General features: G+C 45.3%; 1 protein-coding gene across 1 annotated transcript in view; it reads left to right on the top strand.

The window, feature by feature from the left end:
* Positions 1-21,859, top strand: part of COL22A1 (collagen type XXII alpha 1 chain) — a 271,823-nt gene that overhangs the window by 173,128 nt on the left and 76,836 nt on the right. The window contains exons 23-26 of the mRNA XM_065397620.1: positions 4,014-4,067; positions 18,018-18,062; positions 19,808-19,861; positions 20,863-20,916. Coding sequence (XP_065253692.1) covers positions 4,014-4,067; positions 18,018-18,062; positions 19,808-19,861; positions 20,863-20,916 — 207 coding nt within the window. The remainder of the gene's footprint in view (positions 1-4,013; positions 4,068-18,017; positions 18,063-19,807; positions 19,862-20,862; positions 20,917-21,859) is intronic.

Raw genomic sequence — 21,859 nt, forward strand, 5'->3', positions numbered from 1 at the left:
ATAATCCTGTACACTTCCCTAGCATCTGGCTACATGCCGTACTTATCTCAGCACTCCTTGACTGTAAATTGGCAGATCCATTGTGGAGACAGGCATACGATGTGACATGTAATTTAAAGCTTTCATTGCTGTGCTGGGCTGTGCAATTTGTTTGATCCATTTGGAACCAGACTTATTGCATCCACATTCACTGTACTTCATTATTGCTGAAAATGAAAATCACACTGCTGTAATTTTACATTGTATGGGAAGGAAGAGCCAGCCTGGGAGCCATTGTTAAGCACTAATCCCGTCTTTCTGCATTAATATTTTGTTACTGGGTTTTTTTTATAAGCACCTTCTATACTTGCTTCCTTTCTGCCAGATGGTGAAATGAACATTGCTATTTGGACTACAATAGTTGATTCTCTTTGTGATGTGGCTGCTGCAGGTTAAAACTCCAGGTGTTCAGAAGCAATCGGCCTGGCCAATGGCTGGTTGAATACGATATTATGGAATATTGGAAGTGCAGGGAACAATGAGAGGAAAAAACATAAGACACATATTTGAATGGCTAGCATAACATATTTCTCTGGTGTGGGACAGCTGGCTGCATTAACGCCTTCTGTCATAGCAGGGCCTACTAATCACTTTGTCAGTTGCTTCCTTCATTTTTGGTCGTTTGACAGTATTTATTTTTATTAAGAGAAAAATAAGCAAAGATCCTGATTCTGCCCTCAGACTCACCGACCTCAATTAATAGAGTAGGTGAAAAAACTGAAAAAATTCTCTTTTTTTCATGTTCCCCCCTATTAAAATTCAAAATATAGACAAATTTCCCTGAAAACTCTCATTCTGGCACATTTCCACCTGCTGTCCTGCCATTCAAGTCCTTGAGAACCACATGTGTCCCTCCCTGGACAGAATTTGACTCAAGCAAAAGAGATTATTACACCAGGAAACACCTGAATCTCTCTCTCCACTGTAAACTCTGCAACACAGTCACATGCACAAAGCATGGGATCATCATGGGATACATCCATAAAAGAAATCACACCACTCAGCACATGACATTTATTTAATCACATTTTGGATGAGCTGTAAGAATAGAAAGAGAACTTCTTTCTCTCTTAGGTGCTTATATGCCCCGCCCCCCTTGCCATAGCATCTGTCCGTCTCCCAGCTATTGATGGGTTTATATGCACAACAGTGCTGTGATGCAGAGATTATTTCCCTCATTTTACAGATGGGAAACCGAAGCACTAAATGTTTTAAGTGACTTGCCTGAGGTCACACAGGAAGTCTGTGGCAGGGCTGAGACAAGACTCCAAATGTCCTGAATGTAATCCAATACCTCAGCTATCCTTTCTCCACACCCACCTCCCCTTTGGACCACACACCAGATTTCCATTGTTCATCAGTGTGCCCCAAGACCTGGTACAGCTGGATTCCAAAATGAGTATATGGTGCACCCCTCACATGTGCACACTCCAGTTCCTGCATCCGACTTCCCTTCCATGGTGGAGCCTCCTGGGTTCCTCTGCAGAGGGCCGTCTGGGCCTGCAGAGGGATCGGCCAGATCTGCCTCTTGGGGACCAGGCCAACCTTGACTGGAAACACCTTATGTGTCTCTGGAGTATCCAGATGTTTCCATAGATCTCCACATAGGGGAATCTAGGGGTCTCATTGGATGCCATTGCATGATACTAGTTTGTGGTGTCTGTTACTTCCTCCCAGAAGCAAAACTTTTTCATTAACAGGAGCATAGACATTAAAAAACAGTAAATTGCTTTTCTGGGACATCGAGTTTGGCAATTCTAGAATTGTTACCAGTTCTAGAATTCCAGTTCTAGAATTGTTACCAGTTTAGTGCTGTCTCCCTTCTTATTAAGTATAGGGACTAGCACTGGAACTAGTAAGCTCTCTAATACTGGAGTGAACTTTTTATGTGCACAACATGTACTAGCAAAGGAAAGGGTGAATTCAGCTTTCCTAGGATACCTGGAACTGACTACATAGGGAAAAAATCCAGATGTGGACTTGTGTGTTTTACTTTTATAGGTCTATATCCATAACTGGATGAGCACGTCTGTCTCTGTGTGTGTGCATGTGTTTGTGTGAGCAAGACAGATGTGCAGTAGAGTATCAATTCTGCTGGTGAAATGTATAAACTTCACCTTAGTTTTCTTGCAGCAACATTCCCTTCCCCTACTCACTCACCTGCATGTTCGCCAAAATTGAGAACAAGCATTTTAAAGGCAGCAGTCAGGGAAACCCAGTGGGAGCAGTTTAGACAGCTTTGTGACAGTTACACACGTCTGACGAGGGAAGACCAGTAAAATTATATTAAACATATGAGTCTATTGTTAAACAATTTGTTTTTTGTAACAGGCAGTCATGCTAGAGGGCTCTTTTGGTTTATGAAGCTGGTGAGGCGTTTGGTACCAAGAAAATAAGAGTATATTTTACTTTTCTATAGTACCTTTCATCTCAGAGGCTCTTAAAGTTCTTTACAAATTACAGAGACGCAGAGGTGCTGAAATGCAACCGCCTCTAAGATGAGAGAGCAGACAGCTGGCACATAACTCTTTGCAAAACAGTGGGAAGAGGGGAAATTTTGGCTAAGAACCTACTGTATCAATAAAATGTGTTTGTGTAAACAGATCTTAGCCTTTCACAGGTCAGCTTTCTATTTAACTGTGAAAACAACGAGGAGTCTGGTGACACCTTAAAGACTAACTGATTTATTTGGGCATAAGCTTTCGTGGGTAAAAAACCCACTTCTTCAGATGCATGGAGTGAAAATTGCAGATACAGGCATAATATATATTGGCACACGAAGAGAAGGGAGTTACCTTACAAGTGGAGAACCAATGTTGACAGGGCCAATTCAGTCAAAGTGGATGTGGTCCACTCCCAATAATTGAGGAGGAGGTGTCAATACTAAGAGAGGGAAAATTGCTTTTGTAGTGAGCCAGCCACTCCCAGTCCCTATTCAAGCCCAAATTGATGGTGCTAAGTTTGCAAATGAAATGTAGTTCTGCAGTTTCTCTTTGAAGTCTGTTTTTGAAGGGTTTTTTTCTTGAAGGATGGCTACTTTTAAATCTGTTATTGAGTGTCCCAGGAAATTGAAGTGTTCTCCTATTGGCTTTTGTATGTTACCATTCCTGATGTCTGATTTGTGTCCATTTATCCTTTTACATAGAGACTGTCCGGTTTGGCCAATGTACATGGCATTGCTGGCACATGATGGCATATATCACATTAGTAGATGTGCAGGTGAATGAGCCCCTGATGGTGTGGCTGGTGTGTTGGGTCCTATGATGATGTCGCTAGAGTAGATATGGGGACAAAGAAGGCAACGGGGTTTGTTACAGGGATTGGTTCCTGGGTTAGTGTTTCTGTGGTGTGGTGTGTAGTTGTTGGTGAGTATTTGCTTCAGGTTGGGGGGCTGTCTGCAAGCGAGGATTGGCCTGTCTCCCAAGGCCTGTGAGAGTGGGGGATCATTTTCCAGGATAGGTTTTAGAAATATTGAAAATTGTTGAAAATAACGGAATTGTTATTGAAAATTGTTGAAAATCACAGAACACCACTGGCCATCACATACAGCCCCCAGCTAAAACCTCTCCAGCGCATCATCAACGATCACTGGTTGAACATGAGCATAAACCAGTCTTTCCTATCTTCATGTTATGGGCCTGAATTTTAATTACATCTGCTTACAGACAGACCTCAACCATATCACCGGCTTCCTAGTACTCCAGCTCTGTTGTGACGCTGTCCTGTTTTCCAGAGTAGATCTCAATTTGGAAGTGCAATATTAGCACAATTTAGAATTTTACAGACTCAGGGGAGTCATTGGGAGTTGTGTGCAGAAACCCTGGGCAGAATCTGGCCTGTGAATTCTAACTGTTCCGTACGGTTAACATTTGCACTTTGCTGGTCCATGTGTGTTTCAAAGAGAAATTCTGGACTAAGTGAGAAGCAGTCTCTGCTGCTGGTTTGTAATGTCTGATTTTCTCTTGACTGCACAGGGCAAGAAGGGTGAAGTTGGTCTCCCGGGACTCGATGGCTTGCCTGGACCTCAGGTGAGTGACGTTTATGCTTTCTTCCTTAGAAACACGATAGCAATAAAACCAGACATGATAGAGTTTTGGTAAAAAGGGACACCCCTGTCTGAATAACATTTGTTCTAAGAAGCCCTCAGGCAGACAGCAGTGCTGCATGCAATGAGTGGCACTGATTCTCCTTTTCTTTACACCAGTTTTACAGTGGTGTAACTCCAGGAGCATGAATGGAGTTATTCCTCTTTTACACCAGTCTAAGTAAGGAGAGCCAGGCCCAGTGTTTCGCATTCACTTTAATCATTCTTAACAGTCTCTCACGAGGTACCTGAACTGGGTATCTACCAGGGCATTCTCTGGACATCACTTTGACATCACTATTCCCAGGGTGAGAGCCTCTCGGTTTACAGTACTTAGGGCAACATCTCTGTTAATTACTGACTGTGCGAATTGATCATTGCAGAAAGACACCCTGTCAGTGCAGCAGGGGAAGGGGCTGTTTAAACCTTGCTTTGTTATTGGTCAGGTGGCACATCCTATGGAGGGGGGAGGGATAGCTCAGTGGCTTGAGCAGTGGCCTGCTAAACCCAGGGTTATGAGTTCAATCCTTGAGGGGGCCACTTAGGGAACTGGGGCAAAAATCAGTACTTGGTCCTGCTAGTGAAGGCAGGGGCCTGGACTCAATGACCTTTCAGGGTCCCTTCCAGTTCTAGGAGATAGGTATATGGAGGCCTTTGGGGTTCATTTTTCCTTTAGGGGAGGAGGATGGATAAAGAAGATAGAGACAGAACTTCCTTTAACAGGATGTGTTTGCAGTTCAGTGTTCTCCAGAGCGAGGGAGATTCCCACTCTTGGGTCTGTACTCACATAGCCCATTGTTCTAAGGCTACTGGGCCAGCTTCTGACCACTGCAGGGGCCAGTGGGGTTGCATGAGCAGTACATTAAGGCAGAATTTGGCCCGTTGGCTCGAGCATGGGGTGTCATATGCCCTGCAGGGGGACCACATTGACGCTTGGCGCCTCCAACTCTCATTTCTTTTCCAACGGCTTTTGTAAGCAATGCGAGATGATCTAAAGGGGCGGTGATTCACAACTGACCCCATCTTGCAAGAGAAAAATGCTTTGGGAATTTGTCACAGGATGAGTGGCTCCTTTAAGGGGAGATGGGGCCAACTCTACCTATGCCCTAATTAATTAGCTGCTTCCCAATTAATTAGCTGCTTCCCAGCGTGAGGAGATGGGACTAAGGGAGTCAGCTGACTCGTTAAAGGACACCTAGGCCTTAGACAAGTGCTGAGAGAGATCAGTCTGGGGGAGGAACCGCAGGGGCCGCCTCCTTTGGGAGGTCCTGAACCAGGCTCTACAGGAGAACAGTACTCCAGGGAAACCAGCCTATTGAGTGCTCAATACAGAGCAGACTGGGACAGAAAAGGTCTCACCTGAGCTGTATATGAGCTTTAGTGATGAATTTCATTTGGGGACTTTGAGGATTTTTTTTTTTTTTAATGGAGATATCCCATCTCCTAGAACTGGAAGGGACCTTGAAAGGTCATCGAGTCTAGCCCCCTGCCTTCACTAGCAGGACCAAGTACTGATTTTGCCCCAGATCCCTAAGTGGCCCCCTCAAGGACTGAACTCACAACCCTGGGTTTAGCAGGCCAATGCTCAAACCACTGAGCTATCCCTCCCTCCCAAAAACATCAATAATTTGTTTTGAATTATTGATGTTATTAAACCGGTCCTGGCAGGGGTATTAGCAGCAAGAAAGCCTGTGTGGAGTTTATTAAAGAGTCCTGAAGAGGAGGAAGACTGAGGCAGGGTACTGCAGAGCTCCTGCTGGCCATGAGGGAGCTCTCAGCAGGTGACTGCCCTGTTACAGAATCTCTTCTCTTCTCGCCATAAGGAAAGGGAAGATGGTCACAAACCCTCTCGACCCATTTGTGACCACACTCCCCAATTGAGTACCCAGGAGAGAATATAACAACACATTAACCCCCTTTTTAATAATACATTATCAGTCCTAAGATTGGGAAATTCAGCTCTACAATCAGTTAAACTTTCAGACACAGAAGAGCCTAAATTCTACAGTGATGGGTAATATACACGGTGAATAAGACACAGTTAGCGGTTGGTTGTTTTTGCTTTGCTGATACTTATTATTTCCCCTGGCAAGTAATGCTCTTGTTACTAGGAAACATCAGCTAGAAATGGATTCGATAGCAAATGTTCTGTATTAAAGTGTTAAGATGACTGTGAAAGCCATCCGAGACAAAGTCCAGTGGTTTGCTATGTTGGTTCAGGTGAAGCCCATTACATCCAATTGAGAATGCTGCCATTTAGGTTCTGCTTTTTGCAATGTCTGTGCTTTTCGGGACTCAGTTCATTCTGCAGCATCTGGTTTAGCAGTTGTTCAGCAGCTGCCTGGAATGGGAATGTATTAACGTGTTTTCAAATACATTTTAAAGATTTCTTTGTAATGCTGGATGACATTAAAACTTCCCGTTGAGTGTTATGGACATTATGAACAACCCAATTAAAAAAAAAAATACAGTTCCGGATAGATGTCTCTGAATTAATCAATAATTAACGATTACACAATAAACATAATTCTACCTTAACTGAAGCTCTGCAGGGTTTTTATATACTTTCATGGCACTATTTCAATATTCATGATGAAAAAGGTTGCTGATTTAGCATTACACAGCTTTTCCCTTAGCACTAGCAAAACAAAGTTTGCAAATTTTATGTTAATCAGAAAGAGATAAAACTCCAGTACCATCAAGGGATTTTTAAATTGACTGACCATTTGCTGTTCCTCCATTTCTATTAACTTTAAGAATAAAGACAATTATGCATGTTCTTGTAACAGCACCCTGAGCAGTGCATGTGACTGCAGACTTCCAGATACATTGGATAAAAAGAGCTTCAAATTTGGTCATAATGAAAGCACCTTCCACCTTATAGCACTTTTTAATGTCAGGTTTTTAAGGGGTTTTTTTTTTTAATCATTGCTGCTTTATTGTCTTTTAAGTAAACCAGCGCATGGATTCAGGGAATACTCAAGAGGAAAAGAGAATGTCTCAGACGAGGTCCTTAAAGAACAGTCACAGGTTCTGTCTTCTCCTGCTCAAAATTCTACTCCGGCTATGTCTGCACTACCATGGTAAGTCAACCTAAGTTACGTTACTCCAGCTATGTGAATTATGTAGCTGGAGTCAACGTAGCTTAGGTCGACTTACTGTGGTGTCTACATGGCGCTGGGTCGATGGGACACACACTCCCGTTGACTTACTTTACTCTTCTCGTTTGGGGTGGAGTACTGGGGTCAACCAGAGAGAGATCTGCGGTCGATTTGGCAGGTCTTCACTAGACCCACTAAATCGAGCCCTGGTGCATCGGTTGCCGGAGCTTCGATCCGACTGTAGTATAGACCCCATTGGAGTTGGGGTAGAGCACAGGACAGATGCAATGATGGGATCACAGCACATTTTCACACATGCTGCGGGGCGTGAGTGGGTTGAACCAGAGTGTGTGTCTTTATCTAGGGCCACTGAATGAGAATGATTTGTGTCTAGGAGGAGACAGGGGTGCACTGAGTGAAAGTTAAGTTCACTTGGGGCAGCAGAATACCTCACAGCAGTTCTTGTCCTCCCTGCCCGTCTCTGATGGCTGTCCAGGAGGAAGGGAAAGATCCTGTGACACGTTGAGAAAAGACTATGGGATGACACCAATGCCTGTGATAACATCCCCTCCCTCCACAAAACACATGCCACTTTTCAGCTTGTGTGAAGAACTGGTTGAAAAATAGGATAGACTTTTTGTGACAACAATGCCCCTCTTTTTTCATGAACATTTCAACCAAAAAACTTGTTACAACTGAGAATGTGGAATTTTTTTCAGCCAGACCCGGTTGTGTGTGAGCTGCTACTGAGTGCATGTCTTTTACATCTGCCTTATCTTTTTAAGCAAAATTAATATTTGTATTTCGCAAGCCCTAGCAATGGTATAAGAGCTTGTGTAGACTAGCACAGACTATCAGTAGGAGAAGAGCTAATGTAGATAGGCTGAGGCAGTTTTTCTCCCTGCTCAGAGTAGATTTGTTTGGCACAGTGATAAAAACACCTGAACCCATTTACACTAGTAGTTTAACACTGGTGCAAGCAGCAGCATTACTGACAGTTGCTGGAATCTGGAATCTAGTGTAGACTCCCACATAGGTCCAGAGCACTTCTCATTTCTGATTACCTTTTTAAAGAGACCTTGAGTATAAACCCTAGAATGTGCTGAGTTCTTAACGTCCTGTTTACAAGGTAAGACTTTAGTAAGGGGTTGTGTAAAAATCAGAGATGTGCCTGAACTGCAAAACTTAGATCTGAATCCAAACTCTCCCAAAGGTGCTTGAAGTGGGGGGATTGGTGCAGGACCATCTCTGATAAGAATTGAAACAGGGAAAGGAAAAAAAAAATCTGGAGCCTGTTAGCTTACTAATAGCATTGAAGCCAAAAAAAAACCTGATGAATGTTTTCTGTTGTTTTCATTTGTTGCATTGACTGAATAAAAACCATTAAAAACAAACAAAAAGGAGAAATTAAGCTTGTTCATCAATAAACATAAGAAATCCCAGGCTGTGCCTTATGCTAAGATACAAAATTAAGCAAACACTTTTTTTTTTTTGCTGAAAAGAAGATATTCTCAGTGAGAAACTGCAATGTACAAAGCCTCTGCATTCTTATAGCCTCGGGAGATTATCAGTAATTTTTGTTCAGAAACGTTGGTGCTCCAGTTATCATGCCACTTGGCTTAATAACTAGAGACCTGGTCCATTATGAATGATGCAGCAAGCACTTAAAATGATTAAAAAGCCATGCAAGTTAAATGCACACGACTACTGGCCCTTAGGGCCTTGGTTTTCGGTGTTGCCAGCAGAGTCTCTTTCTATATCCTTTTACTCTTCTCTTGATTTACAAAACAGGATTTGAGTGGAGAATACAATTTAGTGTTGTAATGCAGCATTCATCAAAAATCTAGCATTGGAAATGTTAGTGTAAGGAGGTGTGGGCAGCAGGCTAGAGGAGAGGTGAAAAACAGGTGTAAGGACCCCAAATGGGTGGCTGTTCAGATGTCAGCTGGTTGTAGCAAGCATAGTAGAAAAGGGGAATTTTGAGGTACTGTATATACTCGATCATAAGCCGGTTTGTTTATAAGCCGACCCCCCCAAGATGAATAAGTAAAAATGGAAATTTTTTATGACCCATTCATAAGTCAACCCTATAATTCAGGGGTCAGCAAACTTTGGCTCCCGGGCCATCAGGATAAGCCGCTGGCGGCCCGAGACAGTTTGTTTACCTCGAGCGTCCACAGGCACAGAGGTAAACCTAAGTAAACAAAGTCTCCCAGCCCGCTGGAGCTGCTCTGGCAGGCTGGGCGGTGCGGCCCCAGCCTGCTCCGGCAGACCAGACCGGGCTGCATGGCTGCAGCCTGCTCCAGTGGGCGGGGCGGACGGCGCGACCGCAGCCTGCCAGCCCTGGAGCTGCAGCTGCTTCGGAAGCTGGGGGGAGAGCAGCGTGGCCAGAAGTGGAGAGACTCTGGCCCCGCCTCTTCCCTTCTGTCTCTGCTGGCTGTGCTGCCGCTCCTTGCCCCCTCTGTTGGGGGGAGGGGCTGTGTCCCACCTCTCCCTCTCTATACCCGTTCATAAGCAGATCCCCTTCTCTGGTGCTTCCCTTTTTTACTAAAATAATTCGGCTTATGAACGAGTATATACGGTACATTGTGAAAAGGATTGGGGATCTTGGCATGACACCAGTGAAGGCCTGACAGAGGAGAGGAGAGAATGGGAGATTGAGGCCAAGTCTATACTACAGATCTATATTGATATAACTACCTTGCTCAGGGTGTGAAAAATCCCCCAGGGGCGCTGGAACAATTTGTATAGTGGGGGCGCTGAGAGTCATTGAACCAAACTGTCAACCCTGTGTCTGATGGAAACCACTTCAAGCCAAGGAATGCGGCAGTTCCAGCACCTATGAAATCCGCACCCCTGAATGATGCAATTAGATCCGTAGTGTAGACTTGTGTAGACTTACCGACCTAATCCCCATGAAGATTTCACTATATTGATGGGAGAGCTTCTCCCGTTAACACAGCTACCACCTCTCGGGGCGGTGGATTATGTACACTGACAGGAGAAGCTCTCCCATCAGGATAGGTAGCATCTTCAGTAGGTGCTGCACCTGCAGCTGTGGTGCTGTATGTGAAATCAAGCCCTGAGATGAGGCTGCCAGATGGAACTAGTGAAGATATAACAAAAGATGAAATTTCAGAGGTTAAGTGGCTGTGAATGGCTCTGCAGATGAGTAAAGACAAACATAGAAGTTGGAGCTGAAAAAGGCCTATTAGCATGAGTGCCGTGTATTTTATTAGCATTATATCAGCAGTCAAATAATTCTGCCTGGCTAAACGCTTGTCTCACTCATAAACTGATGAGCTGCCTAAAAACATTCATTGCAATCTTTGTTATATGGTGTCTGGCTGGTGGGTCTCGCCCACATGCTCAGGATCTAAATGATTCACCATATTTGAGGTTGGGAAGGAATTTTCCCTCAGGTCAGATTGGCAGAGACCCTGGATTTTTTTTGCCTTTCTCTGCAATGTGGGGCACGGGATTCTTGTTGGTTTGGACTAGAGTAAATGGTGGATTCTCTGTAACTGAAAGTCTTTACATCAAGATGTGAGAACTTCAGTAACTCAACCAGAGGTTATGGACCTACTACAGGACTGGGTGTGTAAGGTTCAGTAGCCTGCAATGTGCTGGAGGTCAGACTAGATGATCATGATTTACATGAGTCTATGAGCTGTCTTAAAAAACATGCATTGCAGTCTTTGTTGTACGGATTTGGACAGCAGCATGGAATATGTGAGCTAAATCTATGCAGCTTCATTTCCATTGGCAGTTCTCTGGAGGAGCCATTATACCCTCATATACACCATGAATAGTGCACCCATTGACCTCTTCCCCAGTCCTTTACAGAACAGTGAGCTCAGGCCAAAGCACCTAGTGCTCTGTTTGTATTCACAGACCTTCCTATGGGGAAGGAGAACCTCATATTGTGGTTGATGAGACTGAAAAGTAACCCATGAACAGTCAGAATAAATCTCCCTTTCTCTGACAACCTTCGAAACAAGAAAGGTCATAAAAGGAGGAAGCATCCCGCATCATCTCATCTTTGGTACCCAACTGGGAAGTCACAAGGCAAACCATCCTTCTGATTATGGAGGATGTCAGGTTTCAAAAGCCTTCAGACACTTGAATTAAATTCTTAAGCATGCAGAAGAGTCCCTATGTTAATTTCTATAGAAAGAGCTGATTGAAATTCTTCAACCAAAACATTTTCCCACTAGAGAATGTGGCTGTCAAAAATTTTTGATTTCCATTGGGAAAGTCCAAACAAAATATTTCAGCTTGAATCAACATTTGGAAAAAAATATTTTTTTGTTTCAAAATGTTAGTTCAAAATTTTTAAAAAATTCTGAAATTTTGAAACATTTTCCTTTGATCAAAAATGTAGAAATTTTTCATTCAGTGTTTCAAAATTGAATTTTTTCAGAACTTTTCATTGTGTGAATATTTTTGATATTTTGACTTTTTGTGCATGGGAAACGCTTGCAAGAGCTTTAACCAGTTATAAGGTTTCTGTGCACAATTCCTGTGCAATGTAACCAGATGGGAATGCTTCACTTTTTTTATAGCCTCTTTCATCAGACGATCTCCTCTCACTTTACAAACAAATTCAGCCTGACAAAATCCCTGTGAAGCAGGCTTCATTTTCATTTTGCAAATGGGGAAACTGAGGCACAGAGCATGGCCGTAAGTTGCTTAAGGCCACACAAGAAGTCACACTAGCAAAACTTAGAATAGAACCCAGTTCTCCTAGCTTTTTTCTATGCTCTCCTAGATTGCACTCCCTCCCCTTATCTCTTGATACTATGTAAAGAAAAAGTTATATCAACATAAGTTGCTGAATAAAGGAAATCTCATTCCACCATGATAAAGAGACGTGTTGTCACACACATGGGATGGGGTTGTGATATCAGCAAGTGACTCACAGAGGGGAGGCAAGCAGATTATAAAAGAGAAAAATCCTATTTGCGGCTCAAGTTTACGTGGGTGGCAGTTGCATCCAGTTTAAAAGAAGAGTGAACTTCCCACATCAGTTACATTAAAAAAAATGGAAATATCTATCTTGCCTTTTAATGCCGAGGCAGGTCAGCCAGGTTATAATTGGTTCTACCTCCCACAAGCTGTAAAGTGCTTTGCAGCTAAGTGACACTCGGAAAGGTGTGAAATTGTTTGGGCCTTTGGAAAAAAAGAAATCAAACAAAATCGAAGTGAAAGACCCTTATAACTCTGTGTCCTCCCCTCTCCCAGATCAGAATTTAAAAGGGGCACCACTGGGAACTGGCTTTTGGAAAGGGGGTTTTGTTCTGTACAATTGAATGATCACTAAAAGTGGTCATCAGTAAAAGCAAATTCTACTTTAATCTTGATTATCAGCAACAAGAGGAAAAGATATATATATATATATATATATATATATATATATATATATATATATATATATATAGAGAGAGAGAGAGAGAGAGAAGACATATGGCCTGTGCTTATTGACTTGAGTGAAATATTAGGGGTAAAATATAGCTGATGTATTATAATTATTTGTAGCGGTGCCCACTATGGGGTAGGTCCTTTTCACAGATTCAAGAACAGTCTCTGCTCCAGAGTGCTCGGGTTCTAAGGACAGGCAGAAGTCAGGGGAAGGGGAACAACAATAGGCAATTTGTATACAAGTCAAATCGATTTGCTGTAGGCATCACGGCAAAAAAGACTTTAAGGGGGACAAGGGCATAACAGATTTCTGCAGGTTCTGTGTGTGACCATGGCACTGTCTTGTAGCAGGAGGCTTCTGGGTACACGTCTGGCTCTGTTGATTTGTTTCTTTATTTCCTTGTGTGGGTATCCTGCTACAAGACAGGCCCAAAAAAGAAACCAACAGAACTCCACTGGCCATCACCTACAGTCCTCAGCTTAAACCTCTCCAACGCATCATCAGTGATCTACAACCCATCCTGGACAATGATCACTCACTTTCACAGACCTTGGGAGGCAGGCCAGTCCTCGCCCACAGACAACCTGCCAACCTTAAGCATATTCTCACCAGCAACCACGCACCGCACCATAACAACTCTAACTCAGGAACCAACCCATGCAACAAACCTCGATGCCAACTCTGCCCACATATCTACACCAGCAACACCATCACAGGACCTAACCAGATCAGCTACAACATCACTGGCTCATTCACCTGCACGTCCACCAATGTTATATATGCCATCATATGCCAGCAATGCCCCTCTGCTATGTATATTGGCCAAACTGGACAGTCACTACGCAAGAGGATAAATGGATACAAGTCAGATATCAGGAATGGCAATATACAAAAACCTGTAGGAGAACACTTCAACCTCCCTGGCCACACAATAGCAGATGTAAAGGTAGCCATCTTACAGCAAAAAAACTTCAGGACCAGACTCCAAAGAGAAACTGCTGAGCTCCAGTTCATTTGCAAATTTGACACCATCAGATCAGGATTAAACAAAGACTGTGAATGGCTATCCAACTACAGAAGCAGTTTCTCCTCCCTTGGTGTTCACACCTCAACTGCTAGCAGAGCACCTCACCCTCCCTGATTGAACTAACCTCGTTATCTCCATACTGATTTATACCTGCCTCTGGAGATTTCCATTACTTGCATCTGAAGAAGTGAGGTTCTTACCCACGAAAGCTTATGCTCCCAATACTTTTGATAGTCTTAAAGGTGCCACAGGACCCTCTGTTACTTTTTACAGATTCAGACTAACATGGCTACCCCTCTGATACTCTCTTCTGAGAGACCTTTCAAAAACACTGTATATGAATAATTTTAATAATGCCCAGCCAAGCAAACTGCAGGTCAGAGTGGTTTCAGCATTCCAACCATCCCAGGCCGGTCCACCACTGACCCCTTCCTCTCTCCTGTCTGCCTGATCCTTCTGTTTCCATGTGTCATTGGCCTGGTCTACACTGAGGGGGAGGGGATCGATCTAAGATACGCAACTTCAGCTATGAGAATAGCGTAGCTGAAGTCGACGTATTTTAGATCGACTTACCTCCCGTCCTCACGGCGCGGGATCGATGGCCGTGGCTCCCCCGTCGACTCCGCTTCCACCTCTCGCCCTGGTGGAGTTCCGGAGTCGACGGGGAGCGCGTTCGGGGATCGATTTATCACGTCTAGATGAAACACGATAAATCGATCCCTGATAGATAGATCGCTACCCGCTGATCCGGCGGGTAGTGTGGACGTACCCATTGGCTTCTGCAGGAATGGGATCAACACCTTTGTCTCTGCCTCCAACTCAGAGCTTCCTGCCTTTCTTTAATACCAGTCCCTTTCACTTCCCATGTTCCAAGTGTCCTTCCACATTCACCACTGATTGTCTCAACAGTACCTGTTGCTTTGTCTCTTGCACTGGGCTGATTTACACTGTTGCTTCTTGGCCTTGTTTCTCTCTCACTAGCATAGCTAGGTGCGAGTCATCCTGGCCGTGGTCTCTTCCTGACTAGCACGATGCAGTTTTGGGGGAACGCTTTCTGGCTGCAGAGGCCCCCAGGCAGGGGAGTCTGTAGGAGCAGTGTGCAATTACAACTCTCCTGAGCAGGACTTCTTGCTTAGCCTTAGATCATGCCAACAGAAGTCAGTATAACCTAGGGACTCTGCTCCTGGTCTCCCATGTGATTGTCAAGTTCTGCATGCACCTCAGGCTTGCTGTAAATAATAATAATGTTATGGTGGTGATGGCCACATATCTATTGCTGTATGGGATACAGAACTGCAGCAAGGCCAGTGAGTCTCAACTGATCCCATTTCTGATTACTTTGCCCCCTCTACTGGTAAGATGCTGACAATTTTTCAACTCCCTTTTATTCGATGTATTCTAAAGTCGTAATTTCATATGCCTGCTACCTTATATGAAACACAGCGCCACCACCAGCGCCTCGTCCTTCATTCTCCCTGCCGCCTCCTACTCTCTTCCTCTCTCACTTCTTCCTTCAAAAAGAAAACGTATAACCTTGGTCCGTGACCTGTAATATTGCAGTCACAGGGGCTGCGACCTGTGATATTGAATAGTGACACTGCTAGGATTTGTTGGCCAAAGTGCTGACTTGTCGTTTTTGTTCTTATGTCTGTCTCCAGTTCCATTTAATTCTTTTTACAGGGCACTTCCAAAATAAAAGCCTCAGAGCTCTCTGAAAAATCCTGATGGAAAACTGAAAGTAAATAGAACTGTGGTGCTAACCAGAGGGAGGCAGGCTACATTTTACTACCCAGTCACTTTTCTTGCATTTCCTCCCACTTTATTTGTTTAGGCCCCAATCCAGCAAAGATTTTTAACACATGCTTAACTTTAAGCACATGAGCAATCCCATCCTAGGCCTTCAGTGGGTGCTGAAGGGACCCAGTACTGCAATTTTGGGGTACATACACCTTTGACCCCCCCCTTGGTTTGCTCATGGAATGCCCCATCAGATCTTATCCCTCTAGCCACCACCTCTCTCTCTGAGCAGAGACCCACATCCCTTTCCCTCCTGAGCAGGGGTCTCCCCACCTCTGAAAATCAGGCTACTTCTTTAGGTGCCTAATTATGGACGTTGATGTCTAACTTTAGGCATCCGAGTTTGACAGTGTTGGCCAGCGTTCTTACCAGCTCAAGCGTATTTAAGTTAAGAGCCAGCATTGGCACAAGAACAAATGCATATAATCTGGTGACCAACAAGTTTAGGCTTGAAATTAGACAAAGGTTTCTAACCATCAGAGGTGTGATGTTCTGGGACAGCCTTCCGAGGGGAGCAGTGAAGGCAAAAAACCTTAACTTGTTTCAAGAGGTGCTTGATACCTGACAGGGTGCTAACAACAATGCTCTGTTCACTGATGCTGCTGCAGGCTCAGCTGTGATCAAAGAAATACTTTCTGTTGGCAGATTGTGAGCACCTGGGTGGTCATTACTGGGCTAATGATGTAATTGGGAGGATATAAGTAGAAGGAACAGGAAGCAAGGGGAAGCTTAGAGGGACAGCTCAGAAGATGAGCTGTGAGGGCAGGGGTGGCTCTATGTATTTTGCCGCCCCAAGCACGGCAGTCAGGCAGCCTTCGGCAGCACGCCTGTGGGAGGTCCGCTGGTATCGTGGATTCGGCGGCATGGCTGCGGGTGGTCCTCCAGTCCCGCGTCTTCGGCGTGCCCACCGCCGAATTGCCGCCGAAGCCACGGGACCGGTGGACCTCCCACAGGCATGCCGCTGAAGGCTGCCTGACTGCCGCCCTCACGGCGACCAGCAGGCCGCCCCCCGCGTCTTGCCGCCCCAGGCACGCGCTTGGAGCGCTGGTGCCTGGAGCCGCCCCTGTGTGAGGGTACAGGGAAAGTTCAGGCTGGAAGATGCCACTGTTATGTTCTGCGTGTAAAAGTGCAGAGGAATAAGATACACGTGGTGAAAGGAAAGCAACCTGGGTGTGTTTGACTGTGAGGTGACAGAAACAGGCTAGATAGAGTGGCACACCAGGTAGCTGAGGGAATGCCCTGTGGTAATAAGTTAATGGGGTGATGGTCTGATGAGGTTGCTTACAGTGGCATATGGCCCTCCACGACTGCTATTAGGAAATATCTCCAATGGCCAGTGATGGGACACTAGCTGGGGAGGGCTCTGAGTTACTACAGAGAATTCTTTCCCAGATGTCTGGCTGGTGAGTCTCGCCCACATGCTCAGGGTCTAACTGATCACCACATTTGTGGTCAGGAAGAAGTTTTCCCCCAGGTCCGATTGGCAGAGACCCTGGGGGTTTTTTTTTGCCTTCCTCTGCAGTGTAGGGCACGGGTCACTTGTTGGTTTGAACTAGAGTAAATGGTGGAGTCTCTGTAACTGAAAGTCTTTACATCAAGATTTGAGGACTTCAGTAACTCAGCCAGAGGTTAGGGGTGTATTACAGGAGTAGGTGGGTGAGGTTCAGTGGCCTGCAGTGTGCAAGTGGCCAGAATACATGCCTTCAGGCTTTAAAGTCTATGAGCCTGTGAGCAAATCTCATTGCTACAGTGAGGGCTATAATGTAGGAAATACTTTCCCAAGAGAAGTCAGTTAAAACCAGACTGGCCAAAGCACTTGCTGCTATACTGCAGGCAATCTAGTGTGGGCACCGATGAAAAGCTTGAGCATTTCCATCTCCAACTTGTTTAACACACTGAGACCACTTTCTACACCGTTTTTGTGTTGACTATTTACTACTCAAATGACAGGGCCAATGGGCAAAACTGCAGGTGTGGAGCTTTTATTTTAAAATATTGGACCTACTGTATCAGGTCTAGCCATTTGACGGCATATGGGTAGAACCACATTTTTAAAAAAAAAATCCAACCAATCCTGTCTCATTCATTGTTTATTTCACTAATCTGGTGTTGGAGGTAAACCGTTTGCTCCTTAGCTTCTCTTTGAAACAACCTTAAACGGGATTAAATGAGTCTTACTGTGGCTAGAATGTTTCACTGGACAGGCTCTGCGTTGCGAGTTAGCATTGATTGCCTGAGCCTCGCTCATTTCTTGCATCAGGGACAGGTCTGGAGTTCATCTTGCAGGGAGAGTAGTTAGGGGCTTAAGAGGCTGCCTGTGCAAAGCCGGTAATTCTGTTCTGCTCGTGAGTACAGGCTCCCAGGGAGCTCACTTTTGGCATCTGTCCTCTTTTTATGGAGGCTAATCAAATAAGGGTCAGCGTTGCATGTGATTAGAATCAGCTTGAGGGAGCAGGACACCCTGTGCCCAGCGGAAGATTGCTCCTTTCACACTCTAGAGGGGATGTCATTGGGTTTGATAAAACATTTTTCTTTCTTTCCTTGCAGGGTCCAATCGGGCCTCCTGGTGTTGCTGGCTCACCTGGTGCTCCAGTAAGGAAACATGCTTATGTTTTTCTTTGTTTGTTTGTAAAGGGACAGAAATGGCATTTTGAAGTAACTAAGGCTCAGGCTTGCTTCCGTAGACTTCAGTGGGAGCTTTGCCCTTGACTTCAATGGGAGTCAGATCAGGCCTTTGGCTCGGACATATCCATGCTCGTACTTCCTCATTCGGAAGCACTGGTTAACTTAATGTGATGGCTCCTGTACACTTATTCCTGGGGAAATTCTGTGCCACTGCGTGTGCACGGAAACACGTCCCCCTGCAAAGTCTCTTTGCTTCCCTACAGAAAAATGGGTTCTGTGGGGAAACAAAGAGCAGCTGCATCAGTGCTCACTCACCTCTCCCCGGAGCATGGGCACATCCGTTTGGGCACCCAAAGCAGCCGGGAGAGAGGTAAGTCACGGGGCGGGGAGCGGGGGAGGTGACTGGGGATGCCATGGTCACCCAGGGACATCAGTCCCAGCTGGGTGGTGGTGGGGGAGGGAAGAGAAGGAGGACAATGGAGTCAGTTCCCCCTCTTGCTCCCCTCCATGGAGCAGCCAGGGCTGGGTCAGATCAACCCCCAGATCAACCTTCCCCAGCTGCAGGAAGTTCTGCACCAGGGGCGGGGCGGATTGGCGGGGGAGTCTGGGTGCAGGGAGTGAGGCTTGGCAGAGGGGTTGGGTGCGGGGGGGGGGGGGTGTCCAGATGCACAGGGGTTGGGCAGATGGGGGAGCAGCTCCCTGTACAGTGACCCCTTCTCCACCTCCTGGCACCATCGCTCCTCAGCCACGGGAGGGAGGGGTCACGTAAAGGGAGCTGCTCCCCCTGTCCACCCAACCCCTGTGCATCTGGACACCCCTCCCCACGAGTCCCCCTCCAAGCTTCACCCGCTTCTGCATCTGGAACCCTGCCACAGCGGAACCCCCTGCCCCCCGCAGTGGGAGCCCCTCGCACCCAGAACCCCCCACCCTGCCAAGCCTCTCGCCCTGCATCAGGAGCCCCCACCCCCAACCCCCACCTCCCTGAGCCTCACGCCCTGCATCAGGAGCCCTCGCACCCAAACCCCCACCCCACTGAGCCCCAACCAGCTTCACCCTGACCCCCACCCTACCAAGCCCCACTCCCCCAGTATCCCCCCAGCACTGAATCGCCCACACCCAGACCCCCCTGCTGAGCCCTAACCACCTTCACCTGGACTCCCCTGCAGAGTCCCATTCCCCCTGCATCCAGAACCCCCAACAAGCCCCTGTGTATCCAGATCTCCCCCTCCACCCCTGAACCTCTCACCAAGCTGCCCACACATAGATTGCACCACACAGAACCCTGGTATTCTCGCGTGAATTCTGCACCAAAAATTTAATTCTGCATCAAAAAATTTAAAAAATTCTGCAAAATTCTGCATAATTTTATTTTGTCAAAATAACACAGTAACAATTTAATCACACCATTTTCAATTATTTTGATATTTTATTTCAAAATACTTGTCAGCAAATAGTTGTATTTTGACAAATAAATTATACAGAATGTTGCATTATTTTAAAATATTGTGCGCAGAATTTTTTATTTTTGAGGGCAGAATTCCGTCAGGCATATTTGACAACTACTCCTAGTTCCCAAGGTAGAAACAGGCCTTTGTGAGTGGGCAAATTGTGCTGATCTATCTGAGCGGAAGTCGGTAAGCTGTAGTAGCAGAATGTCACTGCGTTGCAAAGGCCTGAATGCTAACAATTCCCTCCTGTGGTTTCGTTTGTAGGGATTGGCTGGAGAAACTGGTGTTTCTGGTAAAACTGGACTGCCAGGACCAGCTGTAAGTTCTGAATTGCTGCTTTCATTTCCGTCTTCTCTGACTCTGCATGTCTAACTCACACCCTCTTTCTAGTACCTTGTCCACATAAAAGGTTAATGAGTCTGCTACAGTTGGTCTCTTCCTTCTCATGCACTAGAGACTTACACTTTTAGCAAGAGAAATCCTGAAGCAAGAATCTGTCATACACGTACTTTGGGATTTCAGTACGAGAATACATTCGGGCAATACTTTTTTTTATTACTGCCCCCAAATTATTGCAACATGCAGTTCTTTAAAACCACAAGCTTCCCAAATCAGGCATGTGAACTGAAGCAAAATCTCCATCTTAGAACAGCAAAGCAATTTCCGTTGGGTATTTAATGGCAAGGCAGATCAATTAGGATATAATTGGCTTTAATAGGCACTCCCACAATCTGTAAGGTTCTTCAGTGGCTGTGTTAAGACAAGAGTCTTTCCTACCTTTCTGATACATTAGACAAATCATTTTCATGATGATTCTGCTAATTGATGCTTTCACATCTATTTGATAGATTGTATGGTTAATAAATTGCTGACACTTAAAGAAGGAGACAGACTATTTTATCCTTGGAGGCAGAAGAGACTGGGAACCGATGAGTAAAGATACCATCTCCAAACTTATTTAAGAACCAATTTATTTATAGTCTCTAAGGTGCTTGCTGTTCTTTCTCTGTAGCAACAGTGACATCCAGTGGCCATTTACCAAGACTGGTTTATTGGATAGGAGATGCATCATTGGCCTTGGGAGCATGCGTGTTACATGATGTTTCCCTGTGATCCAGATGGAAAATAGAACAGAAATGTAAAAAACTCAGCAAAGAAACAATGGGGCTGATTCTGCTGTCCTTAAAACCAGCATAAATGAGAGAACACTGAGGTCATATGTGCCTGTATCTCCTAGCAGCTGGATGCTAAATGAGTCCTGGTTTAAAATGGTCTGAACGTAAGTGGTCTCCCACAGCTGATAATTTTCTCTTGTTTAGGGATCGCCTGGCAAGGATGGATTAAATGGTCTTCCTGGATTTCCGGGCCAAAAGGCAAGTGGCACAGGATGTTCCAATTTAACACTATTCACCTACTGATCTTACTCTGTGGACAGAGTGCCAAACTTCTCCACGCTAAATTCTCACCCATTCCACTTCAGTGAGCCAGTAGGTGCAGCTTCAGGGCAAATCAGCTGAAGCTACTGTGTTGAATTTGGCACAGGGTGTATTCAGCCCCTGTGACAGGTTCCCCGGGGTGCAACCTGGAACTGGGTGCCGCCTAGCCCTCTGGCATACCAATTTAGGCTCCATCTCACACTGTGATGCTGTGACAAGCTGTCAGCCTCTCTAAGTATTGCACTTACACAGCCATCCACAGGCAGGGACACACCCAGCTGAGTTCCATGAATGCTTCTCCTTAGCCACTCATGAACTAACAATAGAGAGGCTTCAGCCAATTCCCACAGCTCCCCAGTCTAGGACCCCAGGGCTGTACCATCCTGTCCTGGCCAGAAGCCTGACCAGTGTAAGTTTATTACCCAGTCCACCCCTCCCTCTATGTTGAGAGGATATGCACCCGCTTTTATACACTGAACAGATTTCCCAAGCACTTCAACCAAAACACACTGTTTAAGGTAAAATATAAAAGAGATTTATTAACTACAGAAAGGTACATTTTAAGTGATTATAAGTAGTAAGCATATAGATCAAAGTTGGTTACCTAAGAAATAAAAGTAAAATCGCAATCTGAGTTCTATAAACTAGACAGGATTTGAATCAAGCAGTGTCTCACCCCGATGATATGGTTCCTTCATACACAAGCTGGGATTGTCCTCTCCAGCCTGGAACCACCTCCCCAGTTCAGTCTTTGTTCTCCAGACTTGTTTCCAGGTGTTGAGTTTTGGGGGGAGAGAGGCCAAGTGATGATGTCACTTCCCTTTTGTTTAGTTTCTTCCAGCTTGCTGGAAAGATCCTTGGCTATGACGTGAGTCAAGCA

Source organism: Emys orbicularis, chromosome 2 (genome assembly GCF_028017835.1).
Source record: "Emys orbicularis isolate rEmyOrb1 chromosome 2, rEmyOrb1.hap1, whole genome shotgun sequence".
Taxonomy (NCBI): Eukaryota; Metazoa; Chordata; order Testudines; family Emydidae; genus Emys; species Emys orbicularis.